At 45.6% G+C, this 22,013-nt stretch overlaps 1 protein-coding gene across 1 annotated transcript in view; it reads left to right on the forward strand.

Moving 5' to 3' along the window:
• Tet3 (tet methylcytosine dioxygenase 3) overlaps positions 1 to 22,013 on the forward strand; it is a 93,736-nt gene that overhangs the window by 11,820 nt on the left and 59,903 nt on the right. Inside the window, exon 3 of the mRNA XM_077791897.1 lies at positions 3,349 to 3,405. Within this exon, the coding sequence (XP_077648023.1) occupies positions 3,349 to 3,405 (57 nt within the window). The remainder of the gene's footprint in view (positions 1 to 3,348; positions 3,406 to 22,013) is intronic.

Raw genomic sequence — 22,013 nt, forward strand, 5'->3', positions numbered from 1 at the left:
ACATAGAGATGGGAGGAGGATTATGTGGGGAGTGTCTCAGCTGGAGGCAGAGCTGCCCCAGCCTGTGCCTCTGTGACTCTCTCCACTGCTGGCATTCCAGATACCTCAGAAGAAGGAAGGAAACCAGGGTGGGATGAGGATGGAAGCAGGTAGATTGCCTTGGGGCTCCTTTGGGGTAACTGAGGGCAGGATAGAGATTTGCATGCACTTGGTAGGGCTGACTTAGCAGGGGGAGAGGGGTTTGAACAAGAAGTTAGTGTGGAAACTTGGCTCCTGCAGGCTGGTGAGGAAGATGTGTGCTGGCTGAACAAGTCAAACTCTGCTCTGGTTCAGTTATGGCAGGTCCTGCCCTCCCAGGAGAGCAAATGTGCCCCCCAGATCTTTGGGGACCTCAGAGAGAAGGCTGACCAGGAGAAGGGCCTCCCCATCTCAATGCCCAGCCCCTGCCTCTCTAACCTCCCATGCAGAAACTCTGCTCAGCACATTCCAGCTCTGTGCAGAGCCTAGTAAAGTGGGGAAGACAGGGCCCCCGCCCACGTGGGGAGGACTGCCATGTAAATAAATAACTGTACTTGGTTGTGGTTGTGCCTAGAAGAGGCAGTACACTGCTCTGTGAGGACCCGGCAGGAGCCAGTGATGCTCATAGAGGCTTGCTGACTGAGAAACTGGCAGAGGGGAGGCACTGTTTGGATTAAGCCCTGTATCACATTAGCTTGCCGGGATCCAGAGGGGAGGGCAATCCAGGCAGAAGGAGAGTCATCAGGAAGTCTGTGAAGCATGAAAAAATTACTATTCTCAGATCTGCAGCGTAAGGGGAAGTGGTCAGTTCAAGAGTTCTATTCCTCTTCCTCTGTAGGGTTGGTGGGGCTTTTGTTTTTGCGTGTGTGTGTGTGTGTGTGTGTGTGTGTGTGTGTGAGAGAGAGAGAGAGAGAGAGAGAGAGAAAGAGAGAGAGCGAGCAAGCGAGCAGCATGCATGGGCAAATTGGAATAAGAAAGGGCTGAGTTTGAATTCCAACCTACCATTCACCAGCTCTTTTGACAGGCAAGTAACTAAGTATCTCTAAGTCCTTCCATTCCTGGGAAGAGACAAGGTTGTGTGTGGAGTAAGTCAAATGAGATGATCCTACAGTGTGGTTGGCACAGGTCCTGGTATGTAGCAGGGCCTTGATAAACTGTGGCAGCTGTAGCAGCAACAATATTAATTGATACTGACCAAGCAGTGTTAGTCTCTGTCATCCAGTAGCAGACTGTGTGTGTGGTAGGAGTATGGGCCAAGGGCTTTGGGGAGGGTAGAAGAGGGACTCCATTTAACCAGGTTAAAGTAAGAGTTGACAGGTATGCCTGTCAACAGTAAAGCTCAGTTTTCCATTCAGTATCATAGCTTGGGACATAGTTTCTTACCTTACCTTGTCACTGGCCTCCTTCTTGCCCTGGGAGAAGCCCAATAGGACTGCCCTTTGTCCCCTAGGGAAAGCAATATGGGCCCTGGTTTTTCCTGGAGTCTCCTTACCAGAGGTCAGCTTTGCTCTTTCTCTTAAGATAGCTCTTCCTGTTCTGGGTATCCCCTTGGGGCCCCAGGGAGGGGCAGCAATTAGGCATCTGTGATGGAGTGGGTAATAGAACGAATCACTGATCAGGGGCCCTCACACATCCTAACTAGTCCTATGAGTCATATCTCTTCTCTGGCCTTGGCTTATTCATCTGTGAGAATAAGAAGTAGCATCCAGTGAGCTCTTCCAGAAATGAAGAGTGCTGGTAGCTAGCAGCCTCCACAGCCTGACAGGCAGTGTGCTGCGTGCGTTTCTCCACGGGAGCCCCTGCAACTGTATGAAGGTAGCTGCTAATTCCATTTTACAGATGAGCAAAGTGAGGCTAAGACAGGTAAGTTACCACTAGCTGGGTAGTGATGGAACAGGGTACCGGAATGTCTGAGAATTGGAAGATCCGAGAATTGGAAGATCCGAAGTGTTCAGCTATAGGGAGGGGATGGGGTAGAGAAGGATATGCTCCGGATGCAGGTAATTGAATCCAGGAGTGGACCGCAGGGTCTTCCTCTCTCTTTTCTTTCCTTACCTTTCCTCCCTGCCCTTCAGTTTCCTGGCTGTCACCTTCCCTCCTCTGCCTCCTCCCGGAGCTGAGAGAACCTGAGGTCAGGATGTTTGGGGGGCATCTCCTGCAGCTTTTTCAAAAGAAGAGAAACCATGGTGGGGTGGGGTATGTTCAGACATCAGTAGGAGTGATCCCAGAATAAGGTGTTTGAATGTTCCTGGAGGGCACAGCTGACTTGGTAAGGCTCGAGGCACAGGCATTGGGGGCTCCCAGAAACAGCCTGTTTTCCGATGTAGGCGCTGGAGGGGGAAAGACTGGAACTGCAGAGTGATTAAGGAAACGGTCTTTAGAGTGCAACAGACCTGGCCTGGTGTCCCAGCTCTGCTGTGTCCTAGCTGTGTCATCTTGGCTAAGTTACTTCTCTGGTCTTGCCTTGTTTCCTCATTTGCAAAACGGGGTAAAGGTTCCTGCAGCCCCTGGCTTTTTCTTCTGGGCTATTTATTGTGCCTCATGCTCTAGTGTCCTGCTACCACCAGGATGAGGTGGCTAGAGTGGTGAGGATCCGAATCCCACTGGCGTCTTCTCTATCCTAGATGCAGTCTGTCATCTTTGACCCTGGAGGAGCAGAAAACGCCTTCTGCGAATTACCTTAGGGGTGCCCTCAGGAATAAGCAGGGGGTGCCCCGGGATCCCCAGCCTGCCGAGGGAGCCGCGACAGGCCTGGGAAGCAGCCCTGGCGGCGCAGCAGCACCCTCGGTGGCGGCCCCCGCCTCCTGGCTGGGCAGGTCCACCGGCGGGGGCAGGGCCGACTGAGGGATTGGCTGGCGCGCGCGCCGCCCCCTCGCACACCAGCCTCGCGGCGGGGAGGGGAGCGCAGCCGGCAGCTGGCCGCCGCCTCCTCTGCAGTGCCTCCCTCCGTGCGCTCCCTCCGGCGGGGATAATGGGAGGCCCGGCGGCGGCCAATGCACCAGAGGAGGCCCGCCGAGGTAGAGCGCGCAGGGCCTGGAGGGACAGGCAGGGCGAACACTGGCAGGGGGGCAGTGTCCTCTTGGGTCTCGGGAAGGTTCAAAAAGGAGAAATGAAAACAAAAACACACTGGAAAGGCGAATGAGCCCATCCGCAAGGGTCTGGGCGGCAGCTGGAGGCAGGAAGATGGTCCCCGTTAGCCTTTCTTCCCAGGCCCCTTCCTCTTCCCCTCCCTCCTTCCCCTTCAGTGTGGAGCGGGGGTTCTGTAAGAAGGACTTTGCTTCTTTTTCTGATACCCGCCTGGCTCATCAGTCTCTCTGGCTTCTTTTGCAGGTGGAAATAAAGGCTGGTGAAGGAGCCGGGCAGTGGGCACAAGGGACAGCTGTCAAGGTACCTTGTGTGTATGTGTGTGTGTCTGTGTGTGTGTGGTGGGGGTGATGTGTTTGGATTGGATAAAAATAAAGGGTCTCCTCTGGTGATCCCTTAATCTCCCACTGTGTGTGTAGCAGCAGCTGAGGGGGAGGGGCGGCAGGAGTGTGGGCGGCCAATGAATTCTCAGGCCTGTGTGGGTTTTGTTTGGATTCTTTTGCTTTCTCAGCTGGATGGTTTGGGTGCAGTTGGGGTTTGGTTTGTTGAACTGTTTTTTCTTTCTTTCTTTCTTTTTTTTAAGACATGCAACCCACTCCCCACCCCTGTCTCTGAAAATCTCTCGAGAATGTCCCTGGCACTGTTGGTTAGCATCCAATCTGCAGAAATCCCTGGGGGTGGGGGGGTGAGGGTAAGGGGGAGGGGGAATTGCACTCCTGAATCTGAAGCTGATAGGGTGTCATTAGTCATGCTGCTGTCACCATGGAGATGGCTGTAGAGGAGAGGAGGTGGTGGGGGTGAGGATATTTTGGGTAGGGTGGGGGCTGATGCAACATTATGACTGGGAAGCCAGCAGGCATTGCTGCTACTCTGTGCAGCTTGGTGTCTGGGAGACTGGGAAGGGAGCATTTTCAGGTGTGTGGGAAGCAGAGAAAGGGGCACTGAGTTGCTCCAGGAGGTTGTCTGAGGGTGGGGGCTGGGGTATTTGGGACAAGCAAGTGGAGATTCTCATAAAGTATCTGTTATTACTAGGAAACCATGGATAAGCCTCCCAGGTTGGCAAGGACCAGATGAGTTAGGTTTCCTTGGGCTTTGCCCCTGTTTTCAGGGCTGGGGACCCTCCATGAGTTTGGGATTACTCAGCAGTATCCTCTGCTGGCTAAGGACAGAGAAAACGAGAGGAGGCAGCTTGAAGTGGCTGCCTTTCAAGACCTGAGAGACTGGGAAGGTGTGTGGGGACAGGTGGGCAGGGGCAGGCCAGTGGGACTTTTCCTAGCAGGGAGGAATCTGGGGGAGCCTGGCTGCTTAGATAGTAGGTGGGTGAGCTGCTAGTGTCCCTGTATGCTCTTAGTCTCTCCTCTCTGGAAATCTTCCTCCTGCTTCCTGTGAAAACTGTGGGAAGCTCTGCGGAGGTGCTGGAAGTGGCACCCTTCCACCTTGCTGCCTGGGTGGGGACATTGGCAGGGAGGGGCTCTGCTTCTCCACGTGGGATGGGGGCTCTGGAGCAAGGCTACAGGGTGGATCAGGAGGCCAGGGTGGTTCCTTGGCTTTGTCCCAAGGAACTTGATTCAAGGAAGTGCTTGTGGGAGGGCATGGATTTTTGCTTTTGGAGCAGCTTCTAGGAGAAGAAGAGCCAGGTGGCATTTGCTTCTCCGGGGAGCTGGCATGTCTTGGTGAGACTGGGAGTAGTGGGCGATCACCTGGATTGAGACTGTGGGAGGCCCCTAGGAAAGCAGAGGGTAGTGTGTACTGGAGATAGTGTGGGTGCAGAGGAGAGAGCTGTGAGCTCACCTCAGCTCACACTGGCTCTTACTCTGCCTCTTCTCTGGAGCAGAATCCCCAGGTTCCTCCTCTGCTTCCTTACTGGCTGCCCGCTGCTGACTAGAGGAGTTGTAGTCACGCATGTGCTATTGCAGGGCTGCGGGCACTGAGATCATGGAGTAGACCTGTTCTGCCCACCCCCAGCCTGGGGAAAACAGGGCAAGGAGATGGGGACAGATGGAATCAGAGGGGGAAGCTCCCTCCTCCCTCTGTATCTCCAGCTTTGTCAGCAGAGCTTCTCTTTCTACTGGGAGAAAGGACGGCTGACAGGTCTGTTTACTCCCAAAAGCATCCCTCCTGCCTGCTGTACTGATGGCTCTCTCTGGCAGACCTACTTCCCTTCCACTGTTTCCCAGTGTGCTCTCCAGTTCTCCTGCCCGCATTCTGCTGACCTGTGATGAGGCCAGTTTTCTGCAAACCTGCTGGAAGCTCTCAGCCTAATACTCCAAACCTTCAGCCTTTCGTGTTGTGGTCATGTGGCAGGGGCAATTTGAAAATGCAGAGGAAACCCTCCAAACAAGTCTTCCCCCTTCCCTCCTCTCAGTAGAGGCTGAGCTGTGTTCTGACAGCTTGGAGGTTTTGTTTGTTCTTGTTTGTGTTGTTGAACTGTCTGTCTTGAGAATCATAACTTCCTCTTAGGATGACACTGCCAACAGGCCCTCAGGTTTGAGTCCCCTGTTCTTGGTTCCATCTTAACTCCATATAGGGTTTTCTCAGGTGGCCAGTCGTGGTGTGGCTAGATGAGACAGTTTTGCCAAATCTTCTTTTATCATCAGTCATGGCAGAAGAACTGGTGTGTGAACTTGTCTGAGAACAGGTCAAGATGCTGAGACATAGGATAGAGGGAGTGCCACAGTCTGCATTTTCATGGGATGGGTGCAGGAGGGTAAGCCCCATTGGTGAATGGTGTCCAACAGCCAGAGGAAATCTGAACATCTGTGTGTTGTCTTGTCAGGGTTTTAGAGAATATTGTGATGTATGAGCGTACATAGAGGCACAGAGTTGAGCTTTACGAACACAAGTTGTCATTTTTCTGTTTAGTTTATTCCATGTCTCCCCATGATATCCCAAGAAACATACCATAGCACACACTATTGTCACCTCCTCCCCCTTGGCAGCTTGGACAGGAGCAAGTGCCCAGTGCTGAGAGCACTAGGCAGCCCTGCTTTTGGGCTCCCACGCGGCTCCCACGCTCTGCCCCATGGGAACACTCCACTGGCTAGGGATGTCTGGAAACTATTTTGGGACTGTGCCCAGGATCTCTGCCTTCTGTCTTTCCTTTTGACCACTGCAGAAATGCCCTCGTCAAGAATCTGATCCTTGGCTTTCTATGCACTGAGGGTCACTCTTTCTAGTTCTTTCTTGCTTGTTCTTCTAGCCTTTTGTGAGGGTCCAGGAGCAGCCCCTCCTCTCTGAGCTGAACTTGGAGATATGGAAGCAGGTGAGCCTGACAGGCTAAAGCAGGAAAGGAACCAAGAGTTGAGTTAGAGGATGGAGGGAGAGAGGAGTTCCCTGTGTATGTTAGAAGAACTGGAGTTAAACCCTAGAGTTGAGCTCCATCTTCTTGGTGACCCCAACTTTTGTTGAATGTCATCAAAGGAGTGGGAGAGTGCTTGTCAAGATAGACAGGAGAGTGAGCTGAAGGGAGAGCCTTCCTGTCCACAGTGGTGCAGGGGTCCTGGGGCTGTGTGCAGGGACCACCATAATGGCTACACAGCCCTCTTACTACATGAGGAGGGGCCTGGGTGCTGGGCTCCCTCCAGCTGTAGTTGGACATTTCTGCTAGAAATGGGCTTTGTGGTCTTGCCAAGTCCCCTCCCATACCCTGGAGGCTGTAGCAAATGGTTTGGCTGGCTGGGGCTGGGGGCAGGGAGTGTGGGGAGGGGCTTTGGTTTGGCTCAGCTTTTGGGTCTCCCAATCCTCTTAAGTCCTCTTTTTCCCACTCCTGACCTCTTGGGCTTTTGGCCTCATTTCCTCTCACACCCAGACATCTGGCAGTCAGCTGAGGACTCCCCCTGTTCCCAGCATCTCTGCAGCTTCTAAGGAGGAGGTGGCTTCCTTGTGGATAAGTTTAGGGAGTCTTTAGGCAAACGGGGGATAGGAATGGCTCGGATGCTTAAAATGTATAGATTATTGTGCTAACTAGGGCTGTGACATCATCCCTTTCCACTTTCCACTTTATCATGTTCTGGGTATAATTCTCAGTACGGAAAAATAGGAGAAATCATTATTTCAACTTCATAAAACAGTTGGAAGGTAAGCGATGTTGACTAAATTACCTAAAATCATAAGTGGAAAACCAGCCTTGCCAGTTTTTGTTTTCATACAGTGAAAGCTTTTAATGGTAAATTTGTGTTTGAGGTGGTGAACTTTATACATGATGGACAAAACTTCTCATCCCATACATACCTAGCTCATTACCTTTCTCTCTAACTCAGTGAACTTCAAGGGACTTTGAAAGAATCAACATGCCAATCTCATTTTTAGTAAGTTAGCGTTTCCAAGATCTAGTAGGTTAGGGGATCATGGCCCCAAATGGACTAGCTAGATTTTGAAAGGAAGGTGTTGGCCTTAGGTGTGTTGGGCTTGAGATCCTGAAATCTGTTTAGTTTGTTCCAAGTCTCCCCATGATATTCCAAGAAACATATCATAGTGCACACTACCCCTGCCACCCAACTGCCCTTGGCAGCTTAGACAGGAGAAAGTGCCCAATGCTGAGAGCACCAGGCAGCCCTACTTTTAATCTCCTACAGCCCTACTTTTGAACTTGCTTTGGGGAAAGCATAATGATCTCCATTTCGATGCTTTCCTACCCTTTCTGGACAGAGATCTTTCCATCCCAGACTTTCTCTTGGAGTGCCCCAGAAGATTTCCTTTCACCTCTGCTTCTGTAGATAAAGATGACTTCTGCTTTCCCTTCAGCTCTGTAAGTCTGGAAGTCTGATGGCAGAGCATCAGAACCTGAGGAGGTCCCTGAGGAGCAGGACTGTGTGTGTGTGTGTATGTGTGTACTACGTGATTTGGAGGAAGAATGCAGTTCAGGATAAAGCAGGTCTCCTCTAGGTGCTGCTGTAGAACTGGGCCCTGAAAGAAACTAAAACTGCGTTGCTACAGGCAAGATGCCTTGACTTAAGAGCTTTCTCTGGTGACTCTTGATAATCTAGAGGTGTAGTCCTTTCCTCTTGGGAGCTAATCACAAACTGCTTTGATTTCTGTAAGGAAGGATATCCTTATCATTTTGACTGCTTGCCCCTACTTCTTCCCTCTGAGATCTTTGGCTCTGCTGTTGTTTGTTTGAGATGCTAAAGCTAAGACCCCAAAGTGAAAATACCAATTTCCTTCTATTCAAGCCTTTCTACCCTACAGGGAAGGAGGGGGCTGAAAGGTAGGTAACATCGTCTTGCCACAAAATATTCCTTAAGCCACGAAATATTCCTTAAGAGGCAAACATGCCAAGGAGCCAAGGATAGGAGGATTAGGGTCTAAGTAAATCCTGGTCATTCTGTGGCCTGGAACTCTGGTGCCCTTGGTGCTTAAGTAATTGGATTTCTCAACCCCGCCTCCAGGCATTTTCACGTGTAATCCTAGCCTCCTGGGCTTTGCATGGAAACAAAAAGGTTTGAAAGGGTTTGCAACTTGTCCCTGACATTGAGCTCCTGAGCTCCATGCCCAGTTGACTGACTTTACGTGCTTTGCCTCTAGAGCATCTTCCTTCTCCCTCCCCAGATGCCCCCATCCCCTGTCTTTCTAGCCTGCAGCCTTTGGTTCCCAGCCCTGCTAAGCAGATGAGTTTACAGAAGGAGTCATTTCCTGCAGGTCCACCTTCCTGTACCTCAGGGAGGTTCTGCCTCTGATGCTACAGGCTACTCTACTGAAGGGGAAGAACCAGGGAGGCCAGTAATGCCTGTCAGAGGCAGAGAGAGAGACCCTGGGAAGGGTTCTGGCCTGAGAACTTTGTTTGGATCCCCATACCAATTTCATCTGCTACACAGAGGAGTCATTTCTCTGCTGGCCTGAACAAGGTCAGATGCAGGTGCAGAAGGCTCTCTGACCACAAGAGGACCCAGAGAGGGGAGAACAGGCCTTCACAGCATGGATCATTGTTGCCTCGCACCAATAGTCCAGGGAGATAGCTTTTCAGTGGAGCTGGAGGTCATGCCCAAGAGATGCCCACCCTGTTTTTCCTGGGATCCTTTTCTCTCCTTCCTCTATCCTCTCCATTCTAGACACTTATCAGGGCATCAATCCATTCCCACTCTCATCCCTTATGCTTTGAGCACAGCTCTGCATGCTAGACAGCAGAGAGGGCCTCTGAGGGCATGCTTTGTAAAGTATGGGCCAAGGATTTCTGGGTCAGAATCATCTAGGGTGCTTATAAAATGCCCTGGGGCTTCCCTAGCCAAGGTAGTCACACATTGGGTCAAACCCATAAGGTCCTGTTGCACCATTAGGTCGAGTGGACATAGGATGGGGGTGGCATAGGTCCCAGATATTATTAGTACTGGCAGCTCTGGGCAGGCAGGCCATATGGCATCTCCTTCTTCTCTGGCCTTGCTGCTTGTCCCTGAGCTGGTCCTATCTGATGGTTGAGCTCTATGCTGACCTTTGCCCTGTGGCCTTTTTTTTCTACTATTATTTCTCCTTGGTTTCCTGTTTTCCAGATGTGGGTTCCCAGAGGCATCATTTGGACCCTGAGTAGTAGTTAGGGCTTAGCTCTGGGCTTGTGTGGTTGGTGTGGCGTGTGTCTTGGGGCTGTCCTGGCAAGTGGTCTAGAGCAGCCTGAATACCCGGCGAGGAGCCAGGAGCCAGTGTCTAGCCCTGGTGAACTCCTCCTTCCTACTTTGTAGGTGCTGTACCCTTCATGTGGGGGGCATCCATCATTCCTCACTGGGACTCTGCCTGGGGTCTGGGGGAAGGGCATCGTGGAGAAGGTTCTGGATGGGTGCCAGGACATCCCTAAACACTCCCACCTCATAGCTTCCACCAGGGCAGGCAGGGGCCATGCTTCAACTTGCCTAGAGAGTTAAGAGAGTTTCCAATGACCAGTTCCTCTGGTTCAACTAGTCTAGTGGTTCACAGCCCAAAAAGAAATACCAGTGTGTAAGCCAGCCCCAGAGAACTGGGTGTTATTAGTCTGGAGTGGAGCTGGGCCCCAGCGTTATTTTTCCTTTTGGTACCAGGGATTGAACTAAAGGGCACTGAGCCACATCCCCAGCCCTATTTTGTATTTTATTTAGAGACAGGGTCTCACTGAATTGCTTAGTGCCTTGTTGCTCAGGTTGGTTTTGAACTCGAGCTCCTCCTGTCTTAGCTTCCTGAGCTGCTGGGATTACATGCGTGTGCCACTGTGCCTGGGTTAGCACTTTTTTAAGCTCCCCAGGTGATTAGAACTAGCAGTCAGGGTTGAGAGCAGCTGCCTTTTCCAATTTGGCCCTCCCTGTGTCTCCTGTACCTGAGGGCTGCCCCAGAATTCATTTCTCGTCATTGAGAACTTTAGTGATAATCAATACAGGAGTCTGAAAAAGTACAGACACATCACACTGTGTTGGATATTCTGTTCCATGAAACTGATCCATAAATTCATAGTTATTAAAACCAGAATTTCCGAGGGAAACTGTAGCGGATAATAGAAATTGAGTTTTCTCTCCAGGCTTTTTATTTGTAAAAACTCAATTGAACCATATACATAGTAAAAACCACGTTGTATGTACAGTGTGATGAATTTTCACAAACACCAGTGTAACCAGCGCCTGGATCAAGCAATGTGTACTTATACTTTGTTCCCAGTGCCCAGAATTTTCTGTGGCATTTGGGTAAATTCAGTCTGTAGCTTAACAGTATTCTGAGGCTTTAGACCTGGAGGGCTTCAGCTTGACTTGGTCAGGAATGTCTTTCAGTATTTTCTTTCTTATGTAGGTGCTCCTGGAGTAAGTGACAGGTGTCACTGACAGGACACAGGCCAGGGGACCCTGTGAGCCTCTTCCTTATGTTATCTTCTTCCTTTAGTTTCCTTTAGTTTCTTTTCCATTTGGGCTTGGTTGTTCCCATTTGTGGATAAATCCAAAAATCTATATTCTTTTTTGGCCTTTGGGTTTCTTTTTATTTATTTTTGGGGTATCGGGAATGGAACCCAGGGACACTGTACCACTGAGCTACTTCCCCAGCCCATTTTGTTTTATTTTGAGGCAGGGTCTTGCTGAGTTAACCCAGGCTGGTTGCAAAACATTCGCTCCTCCTGCCTCAGCCTCCAGAGTAGCTGCTGTTATTAGTGATGCCACCATGCCCAGCTAAGTCTCTTTTTTGGTTATACAGGTAATATATTCTTTGGAAAATATGAGTAGACAGGAGAGGAGAGAAGGAGAGGCATTTGCCTATGATTTCACAGTTCAGTTAATCACTGTTAACTGGAGTGCTTGTCCAGATTTTGTGGTGGACAGACACTCCATAAGCATGCTGTATACCATGGTGTTATTTATAATGGAGTCATGCTGCATTATAGCTTGTATATTATTACATATTTACTCTAAACGATAGCTAGTAGTCAAATCATTTATTGAGAGCTTCCTATGAGCAGGGTGGGCACATGGGCAAAGTTTTCACATTTCTCTTCCTTAGTTTTCATGACAGTTCTGGGGCAGATGGTAGTAGCCCTACTTTTAGATAAGGAAACGGAGAATCAGGCCAGGTACTTGACCAAGAGCTGATGTTTCACTATAGGTGGAGCTGGAATGGAGATCAGGGATGTCTGTGCTTCCATTTTAAATCACTTGCCAAATATTTATTGGATAGGAAATATCTTTCTTCTTAGTGATTTCTTTCACTAGTATGGATGACTCTAGCATTTTATCCTTAATTAAGCATGATGTTGCTTGTTGAGTTCTGATGTTTGTTGTTGGATTTCTTGCATATCAAAGAAATCTTATTCCATCTTATTGAGATTTTTTTCAGTGGGTGTTTCATTTTGTCGTGTCTATTTAGCATGACTTGAAGATCAAATGGTATTTCACTTTTGCCTGTTAATAAGGTGAATTGTGTTAATATTGAACTATCTTTGCATTCCTTGAGTATACTTGATAGTGAGGTGGGTTTTTTTTTTTAACATGCTATTTGATTTATTAACATCTGTATCTGTGGAATTGACCTATAATTTTCATTTTATGTTTTCATTGTCAGATGTTAGTAATTAGAATAATAGTAACTTCATACAGTAGATTGGAAAGCTTTTATTCTGTATGCTCTGGTAAAATTTAAAAAATATAGCTTAAATAAAAAGTTTTTTCCTTGAAGATTTGAGAAAATCTGATGAAAGTATCTTAGTTTGGTATTTAATCTCTTTCTCCGTCTCTCTGAGTTTGTTTTTTTTTTTTTTTTTTTTCTCTCTCTCTCTTGGTACTAGGGATTAAACCCAGTGCTTCACTGCATTTGATTGAGGCAAGTGCTCTACCACTGAGCTATGTCTCCAGCCCTTTTAATTTTATTTTGAGACAGGATCTTGCCAAGTTGCCCAGGCTGGCCTCAAATTTGGCAATCCTCCTGCCTCAGCCTCCCAAGGAGCTGAGATTACAGGTACATGCCACCATGCTCGGGTCTAAACTTGCTTCCTTTTTTGAGAGATGGGCCTTTGTAGTCTTCTGGGTTTTTGCCCCCATCCCTTGTAGCTATTGGTATAAAGTATTTGCTTTGTATTTTCCATGAAAGTGACCTACTTTCAAATTTACTAGCCTAATGTATATTCAGTTAATTGCTTTTCATTTCTCTCAGAACTGACTTTTTTCCTGCATGTCTACTGTATGAAATTTAAAAGCAAATAGATTTGTTAGTTGTCCCGTTTTTTTAAAGCATTAATTTCTGCTTTAAATCATAAATTGTCTTAGATAATTCAATATGTCCTTTCTCTAGATTCTCTGTTGGACCCTTATTTATGTTGGGTTTAATCCCTTGTACCAAGAGAGAAATACCAATATTTTCTTCTTTGATAACATATTTAAAAAAATATGACTTTCTCCAAGTTTGACTGTGGGCTCCTTCTATAGGTTTTTTTTTGTTTTGTTTTTTAAAAATATTTTTTAGTTGTCAATAGACGCAGTACCTTTATTTTATTTATATGTGGTGCTGAGGATCGAACCCAGTGCCTCACATATGCTAGGCAGGTGCTCTGCCACTGAGCTACAGCCTCAGGTTCCCTTCTATAGGTTTTGGTAATTTGTCTGTTGGGGCTTCTGGAGAGAACCAGCATGTGAATACCCAGTCCCTGTTCGGCCTGACCATCTTCCTCCCAACAGGGCCTTGAGAACAAGCCTTCCAGTGTAGCAAGAGCAACCCTGGCAGTACAGCTCTTGGTTATTCCCTGGGGCTTTGTCTCCAAACCCCCAGGTGGGCACCCTAATAATAGCTTACCAACTTGGCAACCAGGACCTGTGGAAAACATTTTTTAACCTAACCAGTCTGTTTGAGTTCTTTGCCTAGGATATGTCCTAAATTCATATCCTAAACCCACATGGAAGTTTTTAGTAATGGTGTTTAGAAAAGCCTTATGCAAAGGGGAAGTAAAGCTAGAAGCTAGGGACGGTGAGAGAGGACATAAAAGTATTTGTCCCAGAGCTCATGGCCTGAGGTAGGCGAGGCTGTAGGTATAAGTCTTGCTCCTTTCATACACCCCCTAGAAAATATGATCCCATTAGTGTCTTTCAGGCTCTGACTAATGTCCTAGAGAGGAAAATGGAAGATGAAAGAGGGATACTAGGAAAAATGGGATGGGTGCCTCTTGGGCACAGCCATCTGTATATCCATCTCTGTATTCCTGTTCTAGAGCTCAAGGTACAGGGCATCAGTGATGGACACTGTCAAGGCCCAGTCTCTTCTTTCTGTACTCAGCAGGGCCTGTTGTTGTCCTGAACTTGTTCAGACCAGTGGAGAAATGACTTAGCCCAAGGGAGAAGGTTTTGAAGAAGAATCTTCTTGGGGAAAAAAAAAAGAATCTTTTCTTGGGGAAAGATTTTCTTGCCCTTAACCCTACTCAAGGGATGAACTTTGAGTACAACCTAGAAATCTCAATAGTAGTCTTCTTTTTTTTTCCCTCAAAATTAAAATTATTTTGAACTTTAAGGTAATACGTGCCCATTTAAAGAACTAAAATAATATGAAAACCTATAATTGGAAACTGAGAATTCTTATTTCTTCACTAATCCAGTGTAATCATTGCCAATTGTTACATCTTTCCAGGCTTTAAAACAAGGACAGACATTATCATTACTACCTTTTCCACAGTTATGTGTTTGTACCACAGTGGTTTGGAGTAATCTTTTATTTACTCACTAATATGTTGAAGACCTCTTTCCATGTTAGCACATCTGCCTTAGCTTTTTAAATGGCTATGAAGTATTTAGTTTTATAGGCTTATTGTAATTTAACTTGTTTCCCATTGATAGACATTCACAGTTCCAACTTTTTTCGCAGTTATAAATAATGAAGTAATGAGCATATTTGTATATAGATTTTGTTTTGGTTGTTACTTGTTCAGGTGATTGTTATAGGACAAAATCATAACAAATGAAATTTTTAGTTGCTATTGCCAAGTTACCTTTTCCACAGGTAATTTGATAATACCTAACAAATTATCCTTCACTATCACTGAATAAGCAATTCAGTCACTAATTTTTGCCAATGATAGGTTAAAATATCTCATTTTAATTTATTTCATTAGTGAAGTTAAGAATGTTTCAAAATGTTGGTTATTTTGATTTCATTCTGTGTATTACCTGTTATATCCATTATCTACTTTTAGATTATCTTTTTATTGATCGGCAAAAGTTCTTAATATATTATTTGTCAATTTCTGTTGTATATTTGTTTTTGCAGCATTGGAGATAACCCAGAGCCTCTCACATGCTAGGCAAGCACTTAACTATATATTAAGCCCTTTTTATATTTTAAGACAGGGTCATTTGCGGGGGGGGGGGGGGTCGGTGTATGGGGCACTCAACCACTGAGCCACATCCCCAGCCCTGTTTTGTATTTTATTTAGAGACCAGGTCTCATTGAGTTTCTTAATGCCTCACTTTTGCTGAGGCTGTCTTTGAACTCGGGATCCTCCTGCCTCAGCCTTCAGAGCTGCTGGGATTACAGGCATGTGCCACTGTGCCCAGATAGACAGAGTCTTGATAAATTGCTGAGGCTGGCCTGGAACTTGTGATCCTCCTGCCTCAGCCACCTGGGAGCACACTGGGATGATTACAGTTGTGTGCTACCATACCCGGTTTATTTTTGTTTTTGTTTTTGTTTTTTTTGTGCTGGGATTGAATCCAAGGTCTTGCACATGCTAAATGTGTTCTCTACCACTGAGCTACACCCCCATCCAACGTCTGTTTTATTTTGAAAAACATTTTTTGGCCTTCGTAATATCTGTCTACGGAGATTTGATTTTTGTACAATTGGAATTTATCAATATTTTGGCTTCTGAGTTTTTACTATATAGTTTTATTTTAGACATTCAGATCTCTAAGGTGACACATGTATTTTTTTTTTTTTATATATAAGATAGGATTGAACTTTTCCCAAATGGAAAGCCTGTTATTTCCATTCTCTTCACTGAGTATTTATAGTTTCCCCAGTGGTTTGCAATTCCAAGGGAAGTATTTCATAAATATTCTTATTAACTGGTGTTCTAGGACCTTGTTGCAGGTCTGTTGAATTCTTAGTCTGATTCTGTGTACTCCATTGGTTTAATTACTACCGTTTTTATTTAACAGTTCTGTTCTGAAAACTCAAAACAACATTGTTTGCCTTTTTTTTCTTTTTCTTCCTAGTTTCTTTCTCCAGATAAGCTTATTGAACAACTTGTCAAGTTCTCTGAGAATTGTTGGGAGTTTCCAATTGGAATCACATAGAACTTAGAGATTTTGGGGGAGAAGAGACAGCTTTATATTGAGTTTTCCCTTCCAGAGGAAGGGAAGTATATCTTTCCATTTATTCTGCTCTTTGTTTGGATGTCCATCAAAGTTTGAAAGTTTTCTCCACTTGGCTATTTCACATATTTTATTAAATTCATTCCTAGGCATACTATAGTTGTAAATGGCTGTTGTGAATGGGTTAATTTCTGTTGCAGTCCCCAGTCCCCATGCAGTGCTGGGTGCACGCCAGGTAAGGGTGCTACCACTGAGCAGTACCCCCCCCCCCCCCCCCCCCCCCGCCCCAGCTCCTTTTGCACTCTTTAACCTGTCTCTGTCTCTGCAGGCACATGAGAAAAACTTTTTTTTTTTTTTTTTTTTGTCAACTGCTCTGTACTATTGTTTCTGACACTTCTCTGTCCTCCTGTGTCCCTCAGTTCTGGTAGCTCACTGCACCTCCTTAGCAATACTGCAGTGTGTGGGTATGGGTTCCTCATGGTGGGGTGCTCCTCTTATCAATTTCATGTTTTCGGAAACTGGCACACAGCCTCGCATGCAGTAAATCCTTTTAATAAATGCTTGTGAAATCAAATTGGTGAGAGAGTCAGTGAGCATCACATCCCATCCCTTCTTCAAAGTGTACCAGCCTGGGCCAAGGCGAGGAGAAGAGCCTAAGGCAGCCCTGGCTCCAAGCCTGGAGGCAGTGATCCAGATAACAGATGGGGCACCCACCCTGTCCCCACAGGAAGAAAAAAGTCCTGGGACATTTTCCCACATGTAGACATCAGGGAGGAGCCCATACCTCATAATTACCCTCGGATTGCAACTCACTTGTCATTAACCTCATTATTAAATACTAACTAGTAGGGAAGACTGCTTTCTGGGTTTCCAAACACTTGAAGATAGTACAAAACAAACATGCAACTTCTGTTCAGGGAAGAGGACTCAGCAAGGCTGGAAGGAGGACTTATAAAGACCACTGGTGAAACTGGCTCCCCATTTCCATGCCCAGTCTCCTGTCTCATGATAGCATCTTTCTTTTCCCACTGCTGTCCTCTCCAGAGTCTGTTCCCTGAAGCGTTTCCTGGGTCAAGTTAATTCCTGTGGTATTTGCCTTCTAAGTTTTTATTAGTAATTGGGAATCAAAGGTACTATTTATTGATGGGGTTGTTGGGGTGTGCTTCTCCACTCTGCCTCTTTGGTGGTCTTTGCAGACCCTCAGGACCATGGTCTCTGCCTCCCCAACAACAGGAGATGCCTGCCTGTCTGCCTAGGAGGGCTGGCTTCGCAGAGACCCAAGAGCCTAAGGGTATGGACTTGGAGTTTGGGAAACTCTTTGCTGTTCGTAAGAAGGCGGGGGTGGAGGACAAGAGCAGGATGACAGTCCCTCTGCAAGAGCTATGTGTCAGTGTGTCACCCTTTTTGCTTCACTGCTACAGCAAACTGTTACTCATTTAGCTGGTGGTCTGGGTTCGCCCTTCTTTTCCACTTATCTCCCAAGCTCAGGGCATCAGAGATCAAAACGCTTCTCTGGCTTCTTTGCTAGTTTAATTCCCCAGAAGCAGGGGAAGCAAGGGTGTACCCAAGAAATGCTGTGGGTCAGGGAGGGAGGTGGAAATATTGTTCTGGGCCCCCATCCCATTTCATGTTAGTGCATCTCCCAGCTCCCACCTGGAGTGGGTGAGGCACTGTGTGCCAGGTGGCCCTGGGGCTGAGAGAAGGGCCCCTCCTGGCAGCTACGTCTGTACCTCTGCCAGCTCTGGAGGAGCTGCCTTCTCGGGGTGCTGAGCAGAAACTCTGACAGATGGACCTCTGTGAACCTGTGGAGTTGTTCCAAATGCCTCTCCCAGAGCAGAGCCCATTCCGGCAGTGAGGCTGCAATGCCAGGCTGCTCAGGACTTCAGCTCACCTGTTGGACAAAGCCTGTTCCAACCCCTGCCTTTCCTGTCCATGTGATCTTTTCAAAGAGCAAAGGCACTGACCACTGACTTCTCAAGTGTGTGTGTACCTGGAAGGTAGAAAGAGAGCGCTGTCCCCTGTCAGCCTGCAAGAGTCCCAATTCTCCCAGCTTCTGAATCAGGTGGGCCCCCCCCCCACGTTTGCGCTCACCCTCATCCCTGCAGGGTTATTGAAAAGGGGTTCTCACAGGGTAGTTTGGGGACCACTTGTATCAGGATCCCCATTTGGGGGTGAGACCTGGCTTCAGCAGCAGTAGCCAGTTTTCTGCAAGGTATTCCTAAGCACACTGGAATTTGAGAACTGCTCCACTGGACTAATATAACAAAAAGAGCTCTGTTTATTTGGGCTCCCAATACTTGATCAGGACTAGAAAGACATGCCTTTAAGTGCTTGTGATGGTTTGTGAAAAGGCCGGGCATTATGCATACACTTGTGAAAACACAAGGGAGATTAAGTGTAAAAGCTATTAGTTCCGTTTCTGATATGACCAAACTCTGGAAATAGTTAAAACTTTTTGCTCTTGTTACAAAGAAGGCAAATTCATCACAGAAAAGATAGTTTAGGTTAGGGTTAAAACTCCTTAATTTTCCACTTAAACTCCTGTTAATATTTTGCCTTTCTAGAATAGTCATTTTTGAAAAATTTTTAAATGTCTGTTTTTTACCCTAATTATAAAAATAATACATGTTTATTAAGAAACTATTTTCTAAATGATATAAAAAATGATATAAAAGGTCTTGACCTACAAATCCTTTATTGCTATGTTTAGTTGTGGTCTGTATCTTTTTCTCTGTGAGTATATACTGATTTTCTTTGCCTCCTTTAGAGTTTTCTTATTCATGAGAGCTTCTATATTAGTGGTATTAACTTTTTTTTATACTTTGGCAAATATTACATATTTCTTTTATTAGTGTTTTATTTTGTCTCATGCTCACTGTTCCTCAGTTGGAAAACCTGTGGCTGGTGGAGGGGACGGACCTAAGTTAAGTGAGAGAACCTGAGTTCTAGAGCCCACTTCATCCTGTTTCCTCTTCCTCACCTGTAAACTGTGGAGAATGTCACCTTTTCACAGAAACTGGAAGACCCTTTGAGATATCCAGCAACAATCACAGTTTAAAAAATTTTTTTTGGCATAATTTCAGAGTTTCAAAAGTTACAGGAATTTTTTTTCACCCAGATTCCTAAATGTTAACATTTTACCACATTTGTTTTGTTCCCCCTCTCCCCCTCCCTCCCTCCCTCTCTCTCTCTCTCTCTCTCTCTCTCTCTCTCTCTCTCTCTCTCTCTCTCTCTCTGTATCTGTGTGTTTCCGCAGGCGATCGAATCCATGGTTTTATGTATTATAGGTATAGCTATACCACTAAGCTATACTTTCAACCTTTCTTTGTGATTTTTATTTGAGCCATTTGAAAGTTAGTAGAAAACACTTCTAAATACTTGAATGTGAATTTTCTAAAAATCACATTGGTATCCACAGCTGTGATCAAAATCAGGAAATTCATTGTAGATGCAGTATCACTAGCTGATCTGCAGACCTTAATCATATATTTTTTTTAAAGAGTCATCTTTTTTTAAAAAAATTTTTTAGTTAGTTGTTGATGGACCTTTATTCTATTTATTTATATGCTGTGCTGAGAATCCAACCCACTCCCTCACACATGCTAGGCAAGCGCTGTACCACTGAGCTACAATTCCAGCCCCACTTAATCATATTTGGCAGTGTCAACAACCTCTTTTGTGGGAGAAAAAACCCCTGGATCACACATCACATTCAGTATTTGGTGGTCTTTTTTTTTTTTTTTCTGTTTCTTTAAAAAATTTTTTTTATTGGTGCATTGTAGTTGTACATATTGATGGGATATGTTGTTACATAGTCATGCTTGCATACAGTCTGGTTTTTGTAATTTTTTTAATTTTTTATTTTAAAGCTTTCTTTTTTAAGTTGATGAGGAACTTAAGGCCCTGGTAGATTAGAGCAAGACAGGTTTAGCAAAGCTGGGCAGGAGTCTGGTCGCTGAGTCCATAGGCAGAGAGGTGGAACAGGGCCAGCTCCCCAGGGAACTGCCTTCCTTCCTTTCTCCTTTTGCCCTTCTGTCTTTGCAATGCCAGGCCACAGCCCACACCCTACCCTGTCCCTGGCTGGTTTGGTGTTGGCCTGGGATTAGGGCCATAGCTGGAGAGAGAGGGACTTTAAAACTGGTCCAGCCACTGCCTGTCCCTGAGAACAGTGCTGGGGAAGAGATCATCACCTTGGGTGGGGCACAGCTGCTGATTTCTGAGGAGGAACGCCCTCAGGCTGAGTATGGTTTAGCACCCTGCCACTACTTGGGGGTTTCAGCTTGGCCTTCTTCATCCCTAACCAGAGGTGGTGGCCTGAGATATGTCCCAACTGAGCTATGTCCTTAGATTGGGTCAGAGCAGCTAGTTGCTGCTCGGTTTTCCAGTGCAGTACTTCTGGAGTGGTCATTTACATTACAAGGAGGATGCTTCACAGGTAATTGACTATTAGATTATTTTGCATATCAGGCTCCCTGTTGTGGGCATTAACATGATTTTTTTTTCAACTAATGATTTGCATTTAACTCTTTAAGGACATACTTACTACTTAGTATACATTCTTGCCACTACCCCTGCCACCCAAGGGGTTATCTGTTTCAGAGACTGACAATGAGGTGTGGGAGGTGCTCTTCTTGTCTGCCTTTAATACAAAAGGAACTGCTGCCACCAAGGTCCCTGGGATAGGATCCTCCTGTTTTCACTTTACCTATAACCTAATGGGAAAATGCAGAGGGAAATGCTTGTGAGGGAGTTACAAGATGTGCTTTCCTGCTTCAGTTTTTCCTCTGCTTGTGTCTCCACCTGTTTGAGGGTGAGCTCACCAGCCTGGCCCTCCCCACCACTCCCCTCCTTGAGCAGGTATTTAGCTTCTGTGTTTCTTATAGCTTCTTGCAGAGTAAGGTTTTCTATATTTTTCAAATTATGGTTTTACTGAGATATACTTCATCTAACATAATTCACCCAAAGTTCACAGTTCAGTGGTTTAGTATATTTAGAGTTACACAACCAACACCATTCTATTTCATAAAAATTTCATCAACCCCAAAAGAAACCATAGCAAATAGCATTAACCTCCCTTTGGTTTTCCCCAGCTCCCTCAGCCCCTAGCAACCACTAGTATACTTTGTTTCTGTGGATTCGCCTAGTCTGCATATTTCATATAAATGGAATCATACAGTATGTGACCTTTTGTGTCTGACTTATTTTACTTAATGCAATGTTTTCAAGGGCCATCCATGTTGGAGCATGTGTCAATATTTTATTCCTTTTAGTAGCTGCATAATAATCCTTGGTATGACTGTTTTGTTTATCCATTGATCAGTTGATGGACATTTGTTTTATTTCCCCTTTACAGCTATTGTGAATAATGCTATTATGAATGTTCATGCACAAGTTTTTGTGTGAATGTGCCCATTTCTAAATTGGTTTGTCATTTTATTATTGTTTTCTATGAAGATAGAAATCTCTTAGAAGTGTTAACAATTTGCAAATATTTTCCCCATACTATGCCCCTACCTTTCTTGATGGTGTCATTTGGAGCTGAAGAGTTTTTAATTTTGGTAAAATCTGGTTGATCTTTGTTCTGTTGGTATCACATCACAGAAACCATTGTCTAATCCAAGATGAGGAAGATTTATGTCTATTTTTAAGAGCTTTACAGTTTTAGACCTTTTACAGACCTTTTAGTTTTAGACCTTTTTTATACTTTTTACACTTAGGTCTTGAATTCGTTGTGAGTGGATTTTTGTATGTGGTGTGAGGCAGGTGTACAGATTCATTCTGTTGCATGTGGCTATCCAGTTGTCTACTACTATTTATCAAAAAGACATTTCCCCCCAGTGAATTGTCTTGGTGTTCTCTAAAGGTTTGTGAGATGTTTAAACCAAGTGAGATAGCTAGATTTATCATTTCAACTTTTTTTAACTAATTATTTATATGAATTGACTTGTGTTAGCATTTAAATGATGTATATCAATGCTGTTCAGATTTTCTGGTGAAGGGACTAGGTTTTATAATTGAATCATAATACATGTATTTAAAAAAAATCTTTATTTTTATGTGATGCTGAGGATTGACCCCACTAAGTACCTGACATATGTGAAGCAAGCACTCCACCACTGAGCCACAAACCCAGCCCCCATAATATACACGTTTATGGGAAATAGACATTTCAATACGTGGACACAG

This window comes from Urocitellus parryii, chromosome 12, assembly GCF_045843805.1.
Source record: "Urocitellus parryii isolate mUroPar1 chromosome 12, mUroPar1.hap1, whole genome shotgun sequence".
Taxonomy (NCBI): domain Eukaryota; kingdom Metazoa; phylum Chordata; class Mammalia; order Rodentia; family Sciuridae; genus Urocitellus; species Urocitellus parryii.